The sequence below is a fragment of the Macaca nemestrina genome, chromosome 2 (genome assembly GCF_043159975.1).
Source record: "Macaca nemestrina isolate mMacNem1 chromosome 2, mMacNem.hap1, whole genome shotgun sequence".
Lineage (NCBI taxonomy): Eukaryota > Metazoa > Chordata > Mammalia > Primates > Cercopithecidae > Macaca > Macaca nemestrina.
In genome coordinates, this window is record NC_092126.1 from 58,342,112 (window position 1) to 58,356,997 (window position 14,886).

At 38.7% G+C, this 14,886-nt stretch overlaps 1 protein-coding gene across 1 annotated transcript in view; it reads right to left on the minus strand.

Moving 5' to 3' along the window:
- Positions 1-14,886, minus strand: part of LOC105488580 (phospholipase C eta 1) — a 182,573-nt gene that overhangs the window by 95,409 nt on the left and 72,278 nt on the right. Inside the window, exons 3-4 of the mRNA XM_071091121.1 lie at positions 8,911-9,057; positions 6,642-6,887 (exon numbers count right to left, since the gene is read on the minus strand). Coding sequence (XP_070947222.1) covers positions 6,642-6,887; positions 8,911-9,057 — 393 coding nt within the window. The remainder of the gene's footprint in view (positions 1-6,641; positions 6,888-8,910; positions 9,058-14,886) is intronic.

Consider the following 14,886-nt stretch of genomic DNA (forward strand, 5'->3'; position numbering starts at 1 on the left):
CAGTTCTCATTCACAAGATTAGAGTTATTCGTTTATGAGGCATACAGATGGCATGTAGCAGGAATGGCCCAGTATTACATCTCTCGAACATTTTCTGTTTAAGAATCTCTTTATGATGAAACCCCAAATATCATAAATATAGGGCTTATCTTCTCCTATGCCCTTTTGCCTACTATCTTTTTACCTTCACAGTACCTCATGGTACATTATCTTTTCAATTCTCTTTTCTCTGTCCCGCTCCGACATTTAGCAAATTAGACCGTCTAGTTCAATCTCATCATTGTTCAGATAAGGATATCAAATGAGAGGAGAGAGACAAATCTGATAAGAATTAGTATGAGAACCAGGTTTCAACCCACATCTTTTGTGCCTGATCTAGCACATACTTTGACACATAAGGTCAGTCTCTATACCACATTTATCTTCCTATTACTAGCTTTGATAGTTCTCACCTAATCGGCCCAAATTTCTAAATCACGGTCAGGTAATGTGAAGTACAAGCGTAATGTACTAGGAGGTGCCCTCAAAGCTCAGGTATGAAATGAAGTGACTAAGAATAAGAAGCTGAGTTTAGATACAAAAGGTTTATATCATGTGAACTGAAATTTTAAAAGATCCTCAGTGGGAGAGCCTTGGGTTGCTTTACATAGTGAGAAAGCAGACAAAATGGTAATAAATACAAGAATTGAAAATTCCCAGTTAACTTTTAGCAAGGATTTTTTAAATGGATGATTCATAGTTGTTGAGGGGTAGATTACAAAAGGCAAGTACTGCGTGCATATTTAGAAAACCAGTTAAACTTCTATGTTTGAAGGGTAATGGAGAGGAAAAGAATAAGGTGATAGATAGATAGAAAGAAACTAGAGAATCAAAGTAAGCGAAAGGTATAGTTTTAAAAACCAAGAAATGGGAGAATGAATGTGTATCAGAGGAGAGGGCGCAGCATATTTCCATTTTCTATGTGATTCAAATTATGACTATAGGAGATTATACCTCAGTAAGCATAAACAACTGGAAAAGTAAAGTATTATGTCTCCTAAAATTAAGTAGAGGATATTTTCAGATCGCCTTATTTCATATTTTGTAAATACCTTATTTCCTATTTTTTCCCTTTAAAACGTTTAAAATAACCAGCCCAGCTCTTTCTAGTTCAGTTTCTCCTTATAGACTTGTCAGGACCTCATTTTATATGACCCCTGGATGTTAAAGGGAGGTCCAGATCTGGGAGGAAAATAACTGAAGAACCAAAAGGGTGAAAAATTTGGCCCAATCACTAATAAGTGCCTGAGTCTCATTTTCTTCTGTTTTCAAGGCACGCAGCACCCACTTGGGGCTTTCGACTATAGACACTACTCTACGCCCCACAGAGTATATGGCTGGAGTTCAAAGAAGTGACAAAAGGAGTCTGATGGCAGTACTATTTTTAACCTTTTAATCTATAATTCTTTATCAAAGCCTCTCAAAGTCTTCTCCAGAGAAGAGGCAGGGACAGCCAAACCCTGAGCATGCTTGTATTCTGCAGATACTAATATTTAGAATAAGCCTGTGTCTGCAAAGCCTTTAGCACCAGCACAGAAACTGGCCTTGATTATTGGTTTAGGGAATTGGTAAAGTAAAAACAGAGGTGGAATCAAATAAAAAAATATACACTAGTCCTAATTCTACTGCTTACTTGACTCTGTGACAGTGGGTTACTCATATCACCTCTTGGAGCCTCCATTTCTTCACCTACAATGTTAAGGAGCACAACTTTTAACCTTGAAATCCCTTCCGACTCTAAGATTCCATAAATGAAAAAGCTATTCTTTCCAGTAATGGTCCATATAGTATACAACTCCAGGTAAAAATGTCCTGATATCTTAAAGATGTTCTTCATAATTAAGATATGAGTCTCCAATAAAGCCCTGAATTAATAATTTATAGCCACACCATAATAACTTTAAAAAGAGAAACAGTCATTCCTCAGAGAAAATCTGGGTGAGACTGAATGCAAAGTAATGATCTAGGATTTTCTATCAAGAGACTGTAGGAGTATGTAAAGCATTGAATGATCCTATCTAGTACAGGGGAGAGCAAACTTTTCTGTAAAGGGCCTGATAGTGAATATTTTAAGTTTTGCAGGACATTTGCTCTCAGCTGCAACTATTCCACTCTGTCACTGTCATGAGAAAGCAGCCATACAGACATAAATGAATGAACATGGTTGTGTTCCAATAAACCTTTATTTAGGAACCCTGAAATTTTAATTTGAAGTAATTTTCACAGGTCACAAAATGTTTTTCTTTTGATTTTTTTCAACCATTTAAAATCCACTCTTAGCTCAGGAGTCCAAACAAAAATCAGGAGTGGGCCAGATTTGCCCAGCAGTTTGAGGGGAAAGAATAAGGTCTGGATTTATAACATGCATAACAGGTGGCCTAAAGCCTTCTGGAGGTAATAATTTCCCTCATGGGGTCAAGAGATAAGGTGGGGAAAACATGAAGGAGAATGGTCCGATGGAGAAAAATGCTGAGCCTAAGTGCCAGAACCATCATCTTTGCATACAGATCTGCTGAGAATTCAGACTTTCATTTATCTGAATAGGAAAACTAAAGATTTGCCACTCCTTACCTCTTTTTAGCAATGACAACAGTACCTATTACTTGTAAAGTGCTTATTAAGTGCTAGGCAGTGTTCTAAGGACTGTATATAAATACTCAATTGATCTTAACACACCTCTGTATGGTAGACACTATCATTATCATCATCACCATGTTGTAGATGAAAGACTTGAAGGCAAAAGAACATAAGTAATTCATGCAAATTTGCACAGCACAGGCAGAGTTGGGGGTGGACTGCAGGCAGTGCAGCACCAGGGTCTGATCCCTAATGACACTGGATTTCTTCTAGTAAGTATGAGTACTGCATCATGGCCATCACTCAACATGACCATACTGCAGAAATAAGTTATGCTCTAGACTGGATGGATTTTCTCATGCAGTCATTTAAGATTCATTATTCTCATTTTTCATTCACAGTTGAAATTTTCAGTCCTAAAGTGAAATCTAATAATGAACATCCCAAATCTGTTCTCTTCATTAATGTAGTTAAATATTTGTCAAAGTAAGGATGTAATCCCATTATTAAGATATTTTCTAGGCCGGGTGCGGTGGCTCATGCCTGTAATCTCAGCACTTTGGGAGGCGAGGCAGGCAGATCATGAGGTCAGGAGATGGAGACCATCCTGGCTAACACGGTGAAACCCCGTCTCTACTAAAAATACAAAAACTTAGCCAGGCATGGTGGCGGGCACCTGTAGCCCCAGCTACTTGGGAGGCTGGGGCAGGAGAATGGCGTGAACCTGGGAGGCAGAGCTTGCAGTGAGCCGAGATTGCGCCACTGCACTCCAGCCTGGGTGACAGAGCAAGACTCTGCCTCAAAAAAAAAAAAAAAAAAAAAAAAAGGTATTATTTAAAACCCTATTAAAATTTGAGAAATCTGTATGAAAATTATTCCCTGACTCAACATAACCTTTCTCATTTTTTACTTCAGCTTCCTCTTTACTATTCATTAAGTTATTATTTCCCTTTTATTCCTTCACTGACACAAAAATCAACTGCTCCTACATTTCTTATAAAATTGTTTCTCTGTGTAGCGCCACAGTACACCTGCTTTCTGCACAGCATATTTTCAGAATATGGATCCCATAGAATATGAAAACTTTCAAGTGCCAGTAAACATGGACAATCAGGTTCAAAAAACTTTTGACCAACAAAGCAAAAAGACAATTTATGCCCATCTCTAACTCGTCTCTTTCAAGGATTATGAGAGAGACTTCTATAAGTGACTTGTGGCTCTGGAATGCTGTGAACTTGTCCTAGTTAACTGGATGAGGCTAGAAGCTTCTGGATTTGGTTGCTTCCCCATGGCCACCACTCTTCCTTCTTCCTTGCTATACAACCTTGATTTTGTTCAGGTACCCAAAAGCCATGTGCTTTAATGATGAGTGGGAACTGGATGCGGGGAGGTAAATCCTGGTTTAATACAACTGTCCTCAAAGTATAGTCCTGGAGGTCCCCATAAATATAAGGTTCCCCTCTTTTCCAGCTGCATGTCTTGAGGCCAGATTTTATTCATGTGGTTCAATCAAAACAACATATCTCAACAGACTGAATGCAGAAGTAGATAAGAGAACCATGTGTTCTATTGTCAGACATTAAAGAGATTTGTAAAACAGTGAAGCAATACTATTTTTCTAACGTGTTTTGCTTTGAAAAATACTCGTTATAAAAATGTTAACATGCAACAGAGTTTATTATTATAAATAAACACATTTTATGCCTCGCATTTCATCTCTAATATGACAAGTATCAATAAACAGATCCTATGTAAACAAAAGCTCTTTAGAATCTTTGGGGTTTTTTGTCAGTTTTTTGTTTTTAAGAGACAGGGTCTTGCTCTGCTTTCCAAGCTATAGTGCAATGGTGTAAGCATAGTTTATCGCTGCCTCCAACTCCTGGGCTTAGGCAATCTTCCCACCTCAGCCTCCTCAGTAGACGGCACTACAGGCACGTGTCACCACACCTGGTTAATCTTTTTAATTTTTTGTAAAAATGGGGTCTCACTATGTTGCCCAGACTGGTCTCAAACTCCTGGCCTCAAGTGGTCCTTCCACCTCAGCCTCCTAAAGTGCTGTGATTACTGCCAAGAGCCACTGCACCCAGCCTAAGTCTTCAGTTTTTAAGAGTGAAAAAAAAAGGGAGAGATCAAAGTTTAATCATGTCAGTTAATTTCTCCTGCAAGAGATTGGTTTAGGAATGAGGCAGCAATAGTAATTTTGGCCAATGCTGACAAGTTGTCTTTTGGGGGATTTCTGGGAAGTTTTTCTTTTCTCTTTAAAAAAAAAAAAAAAAAAAAAAAAGATTTGTGGCCGAGCACAGTGGCTCACGCCTGTAATCCCAGCACTTTGGGAGGCGGAGGCAGGCAGATCATGAGGTCAGGAGATCAAGACCATCCTGGCTAACAGGGTGAAACCCTGTCTCTACTAAAAATACAAAAAAAATTAGCCGGGCATGTTGGCAGGCACCTGTAATCCCAGCTACTCAAGAGGCTGAGGAAGGAGAATCGCTTGAACCCAGGAGGCAGAGGTTGCAGTGAGCCGAGATCGTGCCATTGCACTCCAGCCTGGATGACAGAGCAAGACTCCATCTGAAAAAAAAAAACAAAAAACAAGATCTATAAGAAGAAACTCTGCTACCTCTGTGCAGGGCTGTGTTTAGAGCTACTGCCTAAAGCTGCAGCAGCTCTCTCTGACCAAAGGGCAGTCAGCTGCAAGACCAAGCCAACATGGTGAGAATGGCAGGACCCGGGTCTCTGATGACATCACTGAACCAGTGAATTAGCTGACCCTGGAACTGCCCCATCTCAGATCTCTTGTTTATGAGAAAATGAATATTCTTTATTGTTTAAGGCATTGTTAGTACGGTTTCTGATACTTGTACCAGAAAACATTCAGTATTTTTGGTTGGTTGTTTTTTACCAAATGTTAAAGAGTTAGAAATCAAACCAACAGATTTAAGCACAGAAAGTTAAATCCTGTTTGTGTTTTGTTCATTTCTGAATCCCAGTTGCCTTTATCTGCATGCTGTGAATATTGATGCAAACATCACGGCTCATCAACTCAGACTTTTCACACTGTCAAGATCCTTTCATGAGCTGAATTATTTCCATTCTTCTCCAACAATACTCTGGGTGAGGGATTATAGCTAGAGCAGCACAAATATATCACCAACCCCTGGGAAAAAAATTAGGGCACACATTCCAATGACGGCAAAGGAGTAGCGCTACTCCCTGCGTGGTCAGAGACACCTGTATTTTAAGGTCATTCAAAATGTGAAGAAGGGAACCAAAGCAGTCAACTAGCCTAATACCCTCACTTTACAGATAAGGAAACTGAGGCCAGAAAGGCCTTGCTATATGCCCAGTCAATCCCGGCAAGAAGGATGCCTGCAGACCAACCCCATTAATCATTCATCTTGTCAGCACTGCAGGACCACAAGCATGGGTTTAATCAAGAATGAGATTTAGATTCCAGTTTCTCAAGCAATTAAGAGAGGGTAAATATTAGTAAGTAAAAAATAACTTCCCCTTTGGTATCAATCAGTTCAGTTTCCAAACTGTAAGTTAGAAAGAGAAAAAGCAGGAAGGAGCTCGGTGCCCAGTACCTAATTGCAACTCACAAAGTATTTGTTAAACTAAACTGACTTTATAACAAAGTAGGATTTTCTCTAATCCAAATCAGTGTTTTCCCAGTTACAGTTAATGAATACTCCTATGATTTAAAAGAGGCAATGATACTTAATGGGCACTTTCCCTCTCTTAGGAAACTTGAGGCTGTATTTGGAGACCTCTGATTGTGGAGCTAGAGTTGGTCTCTTCAAAGAATTTTGCTCCTGAGTTCATACAAGCTTAAGTTTCCATACATTTCGAGTGTTCATTTATTTGGAGTGAGAGTCAGGAGGGGAGAGAAGGGCGTGAAGGGTAAAGAAAGAGAAAGGAAAATTATGGGAAAAATTAAAACATAGTTTAATCCTTGCTTCACACATGCACACACGCATACACAGAGAGCAAGAGAGAGCTCAAAATAAAATGCTAGAAAGGATATTGGTCATGGGTCCTCTGCCTTTTGGCAAGGGAGTCTTCATCACTGATGCCAGCCATCAGGTACTTGAGGCCTGTGATCCAGGTGCGGGCCTCCTCGGGGTTGGAGGTGATGAGGTCCAGGGACTCCATGTGGTTGCCATGGTAGATGGTGAAGCAGCAGCTGGGGTCGAAGTTCCCCTCAGCTTGTCTGTGGAATATTTCAGACTGCCGGCCCTCAGTCACTTTGTAAATGGAATCAATAAGTACTGTGAGGAAGATGAGATACACACAGTTATAGAGCAGGCAAAGATACTTGTTTACATGCACTAAGAAACAAGAAAAGCAAAATCATTTTAAATATACAAAATAAGTATGAGGTTGGGCGCTCACGCCTGTAATCCTAGCAGTTTGGGAGGTTGAGGCGGGCAGATTGCCTGAGCTCAGGAGTTCGACACCAGCCTGGGCAATATGGTGAAACCCCGTCTCTACTAAAATGCAAAGAAAATTAGCCGGGCTTGGTGGCGGGTGCCTGTAGTCCTAGCTACTCGGGAAGCTGAGGCAGGAGAATGGCGTGAACCTGGGAGGCAGAGGTTGCAGTGAGCCGAGATCGTGCCACTGCACTCCAGCCTGGGTGACAGAGCAAGATTCCATCTCCAAAAAAAATAAATAAGTATGAAAAAATTCATTGCCTGCAAGTTGTGGTTTCAAGTTAAATGTGAAACCCAGGCCCTGTTGTTTCCCACTAGAAACCTTCTCTGCATAACACTTGTGCTGCCTGAGCTGTCTTGACAACGTTCTCCTAAGGCAATAATTCAGGACGTGTTGAAATTTGCAGTAAAAAAAATAGATATGTCAACTGAAGCAAAAAGACTGGTAGAAAAAGGTGGCAATGACTATGTCAAATTTATAGTTTACAGATTTGTAGAAAATATGCAAAGACCTAGAGCGGACTTTGGTGTTTTGCAACATGCATTAGAAGATCATTAGAAAAGTGAAAGGAAAAAGAATTTCTGACAATCAAATAGCTGAGCTACATGGAATTGGCATTCCTAGAGAAAATGCCATGGGGCTAAGGTGGTGAAGGCAGAGCAGAGCTTGGAGAAGTAGAGAGGAACAAGGTGACACCCCAGGAGAGGCAGAAAGAGATATAGAAACATAAGACCCACTCCAGGGATGCTTATCAGGCCACTTATGCTGAACTGGAAAGCTCAAGAGGGAGAATAATGGGAGATAAAACTGGAAAGGTAGACAATGGCTAGATTGTGGAGTGGCTGGAATCACAGAGATTAACATTATTTAGGTAGCAGAGCAAATATGAAGGTTTGGATCACTGAAGCACAGGGCAAGAAGGATAATTTCAGACTAATTATTTTTGGTCTGTGTGCTTGTTTATTTTTCAGTAGGAATCAGAAGCTTGAATATCCTATTGATTATTTATATACACCATCTACCCCTCACTTCTGCCTCAATGGCAGAGTACCAATTTTTTTTCTGGTATCAACTCATTTCCCACATGACTCACAGGGAAATGAGCCTATCCTCAGCCCAAGGTTCTGCCACCTTTGTACTCTAGGGCTTGCATCAGTGGTCCCTAGGTTCTCAGGCCTTCAACCTTGGACTTGGAATTATACCATCATCTCCCCTGCTTCTCAGGCCTTTGGACTCAAACTGAGCTACACCACCAGCTTCCCTGGTTCTCCAGCTTGCAGATGGCCTATCATGTGACTTCTTGGCCTTCATAATCACATGAGCCAATTCCCCTAAGTCCTCTCTCAAACATCTATCTATTTATCTGTCTATCCTATTGATTGTGTTTCTCTAGGGAAAGCTGACTAACATAGTGTGGGGGAAAGCAGCTTTAAGTAGGAATCACATCAACACTTCTTTACTTCATAAATTCAAATGGTGTTGTTAATTCATTAATCACTTAATAGTGTTCAGAATATGGTAATACATTTTAAAGTCTATTAGCTTTATGATGTCCCTCACCTTTTATATGAATGTAAAACATCTCAGGCTGTAAAACCATATATTCTAACTAAAATATATATATATAGTCTCCAACACAGGGGAAGTATTAGCATTTACAGTATTCATGGACAAGAAAACTTTTATGGATTTAAATTCCCCAAAGATGGTCATTATTCTGCCTCTCGATATCCAAAATCAACTAACTCCAAACTTACAAAAGTATAAAACTTCCACAGATCTGAAGCTTCAAGAGCCCACTCGGTATAACCCGTGTATTACTATGTCAAGCCAAGCAAAGAATTCAAAGGTTAGTTTTACTTTTTGCCTTCTCACTCTTCCTGGAGGGTCGCCATCGGAGGCGCGTCCGGTGCTCATCCAGGTAAAAGAGGCGAACAAGCCCTTTGCTTCCACGTTTCAGCTTGATCATCTGTGTCCCGGACTGCATCACACTCATGCATCTTTCAACTGCAAAAGAAATCAGAGTGTATCCAGCTATCACACAATGCACAGGCATACTGGTGTCCAGGTTTTAGAGTCAAATAAAACCTCTGATTCACCTGCAAAGACTCCAAGGACCAAAACAAATTTGGTAGAGGTAATCTGAAAAGTGAGTTGTTAAGGAATTGATTCAGTAGGCTTAAGCCAGTAAAAAGTCTTACTAACAGGAAACAAAAAAATCTATTTCCAGGTAAATAATGCATTACTTCATAGGGCTATCTTCTGTTCTGTTTTTTGGTATGAGACTTATGACCACTTGATACTTGGATTTATGTTCTTAAAGTAAGTTCTCAGACATGGTAAGTCTTGTGAGTTTTTATAGAGCCAATTATAAAAGTATCTTATAATAATGCTTTAAATGCAATCAACAGAAACAAGATTGGCAAAATGCTGACTATTGTTGAAATTGGATAATGATTACCTATGAATTCATGTTATATATTTGTGATGTTTGAAAATAGCTAAATAAATTTTTATAAATGTAATCAGAAAAAAATCAGGTTTCCACAGTTGACCATAAAACACTTGCTGATGCATTAAACTGCTAAGATAACCCATCTAGAGGAATAACCTGGTGAATGAATCCAAATCACTTATAGTCCAAGTTAAAGCTGTCATTTAAATCCACTCTACTTTGAGATGAACTTTGCTGGATATAGGAATCTGTTATTTTTGCCTGTTTCCCTTTGTTTGGTAATGGTGCCCCAACTTTTCCTTTAGAAACATTCCTCTACCATTTTGTGTGCCTTTGATGGCCTGCCAATCACCCCAGTGAAAGAGTAGACACACCTGACTTCAGCTTGGAGCAAATCTGACTCCCTCCCAAGAACATAAATCCTGAGCAGATCATTGCTTGAAAACAGAACTGAGCCATTCAACAACTGAGATACTCCTAGTTGGCCACAATAAGACGTGACAGTTGTCACAAATCTTATTCTTCCTAAGACTGACAAATGATCCCATTTCCCCCTTGATTCTGCAAGTTACCCAGTACCCCTCTAAATATTTATTATTATATCACCCAGAAATAGCTTTTGTTTCACAAAGATTACAACTAATATACAGACTTATGTATAAACCATTAGAGCACTCAAAATACCTAGTTCTGAGTACCTACCTTATCAAGCAGTATGCTGTTAGAAACAACAGATAAAAGAAACACAATAAACAAACCTCAGCAACATTAGACTTCAGCTTTTTTAGCTAAATATTTTATCTTTACTAGGAAAGATAATCTCATCCACCAGCTTAACATTGTATGCACAGGGTACCTACTAAAGGTAATTTCAACATAACCAGTCTTCACAGTTTACTCCATGAAGTCTTTCCTTCCCTCAAGGAAATCAAGGAGGAACTGCAGAAAATTAAGTATAGTTTCAGGATTTGACACTACAAAGAAGGTGAAGTATAGGTTGCTTTTACTCATTTTATCTGACATATCAAATAGCCAAATAACAAAAATATTACTTAAGAAGGCCGGGCGCTGTGGCTCATGACTGTAATCCCAGCACTTTGGGAGGCCAAGGCGGGTAGATCACCTGAGGTCAGGAGCTTGAGACCAGCCTGACCAACATGGTAAAACCCCATCTCTACTAAAAATTAAAAAAATCAGCCAGGTGTGGTGGCGGGCGCCTGTAATCCTAGGTACTTGGGAGGTTAAGGCAGGAGAATCGCTTGAACCCAGGAGGTTGCAGTGAGCTGAGATCACACCATTGCACTCCAGCCTGGGCGACAAGAGCAAAACTGGATCTCAAAAAAACAAACAACAAAAAAAAATTACTTAAGAAAATAAGCACACAAACTTAACATGCTTACTTTAAAGCACAGAACAAAAGTTGAGATTTAATTTTACATAAATTAGTATATTCGGTCACTGAGCATCATTCTTTTAGGCAATGAAAGCTACATATTTGAATTCTTAGCAACCACATTAACCATCTCACACGAGGAATTAAAGGGTCAAGACAAAACCACCAAATCAAACCAACCAAGCCAAAATTCCCAGAAAAACCTATTAGAATTTCACTGACCACTGACAATAGATCACATCAATAAACAGATGTTTATAGACCAACTCCCTGTTCCAGGCACAAGACTATTTCATGAGGTGAAGCAAAGAACAAGGAGACTTTCTGTTTGACCTTAAAGAGTGTAAATTTTAAGAGAACAGAACATCTATGAAGGATATTTATTAATGACAATTCAGAGCTGTGGTGAAGAATACAGTGTGGTTCCAGCTTGGGACAGAATCCCAGATCTGCCACTTACTAGCTGTATGACTACATACAGCTAGTAACTCATTTCCTTATCTGTAAAATGGGAATAATTATCTACTTCCTGAATTGAGGTAAGGATTGAATGAGTCAATTCATGTAAAGTACTGAAAACAGTAGCTGGCACATCCTAAACACTAAAAATGGTAGCTATTTGTAACAGACTGAATGTGTCTTGTCCCCAAAGTCCTAACCCTCAGTGTGATGGTATTTGGAGATGGGTCTTTTGAGTGGTAATTAGAAACAGATGAGGTCATGCAAGTGGGGCACCATGATCTCTCTTATTCTCTCTTTCTCTCTCTCTCTCTCCACTCCCCCATATGAAGATACAGCAAGAAGGTAGCCACCTATAAGCCAGGAACACAGCCCTCACCAGGAAATGAATCTGTTGGGACTTTGATCTTAGACTTTTCAGCATCCAGCATTGTGAGAAATAAATGTCTGCTGTTTAAGCTACCCAGTCTGTGGTATTTTGTTACAGTAATTGAAGCTGACTAAGACACTATTATAGTTTTATTGTTATTGAAATAGTTAAAAATAAATGCCCAGTCAGAAGTAAATACAGAAACACTAGGGAGGCCAAAGAAAAAGAGAATAGAGTAGGCTGGAATGGGGAGAAATGTAGTAATAAGACACCATCAATGAAGACTTGGGGATAGGAAAGGGTATGAGTAAAGTATGATCAGAGAAAAGAGAAAAGATGAGCCTCTATCTTTGGAAGAGCGATTCAAAAGGGAACTGATAGAATGTATGATTCCATGAGCTAGATAAAACTAGGTTGTGGGGGGACTGGGGATGCTGGTTAAGATTTTGATCCACTGGCAATGAGAGGCTCACTACATATATCTGTGCAAAGGATTGGCTGGCTAAAAAATATAATTTAGGAAGATGCTTCCTTGGGAAGAGAGAATAAAATAAATTGTTTAAGCCAGAGTGGAAAACCGAGTTAACTCTATTATCAGAGATCTAACAGCAAGGACTGACTACGTGTCTGACACAGGGTCCTCTGCTTTGTTCACAATCCCTTTCTTTCTCAGCTCCTTTTCCTTTCCCCAAAATGGAACTGCCATGGCTATAACAGCTCAACATTTTAACAGGAACGGTGTATCTGCACATTGTTTTAGCATAAAATCATATAAATCATATAATACGATTTCTATGAGACCCTAAATCTGAAACAATATGCATCTTAAATTGTTTATGTAGCTGCTTTATGCTTTCTACTTGATTGCTCCCTATCACATAGAAAAGCCATCTGGATAGAGGTAAACTGAAAAATCAAGTCCACTGAAATCTTGAGAGTCATCTAACCTACTTTTCCCTTCCCCAAACAAGACAGTTGACAATCCCTTGTAATTATAAAGCTAACCAGAGATGAAGCACCCTCAATAACTCTTTGCAACTCATTCCAGTGGGTAAAAGTCACCAACAAAACAGACAAACTATTCTTCCAGTCTCATCTAGATCATTCACGTGTCAGCACAAGCCAATTTCTTCCTAGTCTGCCTCCAACAGAAATGATTAACAACAGTTACCACCCCTAAAAATCATTGTCCACCCATGCTCTATTGGTAGACTCCATAAAAGAGAATAAGAATGGCTTTGCCCACAGGTAAACAAGGGAAGAGTTCTAGTGACTTAGAATGATTTAACTTCATCACACACATTTCCAGTGCTCAAGTTTCTCTGAGAAAAGTCTGCAAATGCAGGTGACAAATTCCGGCAGCTGCCAATATGTGCACTATCCCTTTGATTGTACATTCTCCTTTATGATACCCTTAATATAGCTAAAAAATAAGTTTATTTGGATACAATATGGCAACATCCAAGAATATTAAGGGAGAAACACCTACCAGCCCATCACATAGTGTTATGCTCTAGACCTTCACATGTATACAAATGTGTTGCACTGGTTGAAATTGTGATATTTAAGCCATTTGGCACTCTGCTTTTTTCATTTGTATTATAACAGCTTTCCATGTTTCTACAGAGTCTTAATAATTATCATTTTAATGGCTGCCTAACAGAGTAGGATAAATATTTAAAGAGCAGAAGAGATGAGTTGAAGACTATATTCCTAACTTTATTACATAACTAGAGTTTTAAAACTCTTAATAGAGTCCCATCAATAAAAGAAAAGGCATAATAATGTGGTCTACAAGGTCTTTAAGAATTCAATTTTTTAAAAGAATTAAATCAATCCTTTCTGCCACAAGCAGTTTAATATAAGTAAATTTCCTTAGGGGCTATAAGGTCACTATATCCCTCAAGCAGAAAATGCTGTAAAAAAAAATATACTTCAGATTTGAAGTAACATATTAACATCATTTATGTTATATATGTGTCTATCACTTGGCTATATACATATATGATAATACATATATACGTATATATGATTAGTATATGTCATTTGGATATACATATACACATATATGATTACTATATATTATTTGGAGGAAGGTTTCCAAGATTTCAACCAAGTATATATGACATCTAAGAAGGTTTAATTCTTCAAATTATGTTTGAATCAGAAATAATCACATTCTGTTAGGAACGTCATACATGCCACATGATGCTGATTTTTTTTTTTACAGCTTTACTGAGGTGTCATTGACATGCAATAAAATTCAACTGTTTTAAATGTACAATTCACTGACTTTAGTTTATTTCCAGAGTTGTGTGACAGTCTAATCATACAACGTTTCCATTATCCCTCATGCCCATTTACAGTCAGTCAGTCCCCATTTTTACCATAGTCCTGGACAACCATTGACCTACTTTCTATCTCAATAAATGGGCCTTTCCTGGAGAGTTCATATAAACAAAATCATATCATATGTAGTATTTTGTGCTTGGCCTTTCACTTAGCATAATGTTTTTGAGTTTCCTATGATGACTATGTTGTTTCTTATCTTCTTTTCATTCCTCCAGCCCCGCCACATCATGCTAAACTCTTCCACTGGCACTTAGGGTAAAAATTATCCTGAATAGAAGACAGGTTGAGTAAAATAAACAACCGAGTACTATATAAGTGTAAAAGATAATGAGGAAGATCTCTATGAACTGATATGGAGTAACTTCCAGGATGTTTCAATAAGAAAACGTATGAATAGGCACATATAGTATGATATATTTTGTGTAAGAAAAGAATGGGAAATTTTTTAAATATACAAATACCTGCTTGTCATTACAAAAATAAACTCAAGAAGGATAAATCAGAAAACAATGGCCCTTGTTACCTGTAAGAATGAGAGAAAATCAAGTAGAAAGGATAAGAAAGGGAATGACACCACTCTTAGTATACCACATACTTAAAATTAAATCAGTAAGAGTGGGAAGGGGAACAAAACAGAAAGTAACACAGTCCTGCATCTCTTCAGGGCAAGGATGCATTCTGAGAAATGTGTCATTAGGGAAGTTCGTCATTGTGTGAACATCATAGAGTATATTTACACAGACCTAGATTGCACAGCCTATTGCACATCTAGGCTGTATGATATAAGCTACAGCTCCTAGGCTACAA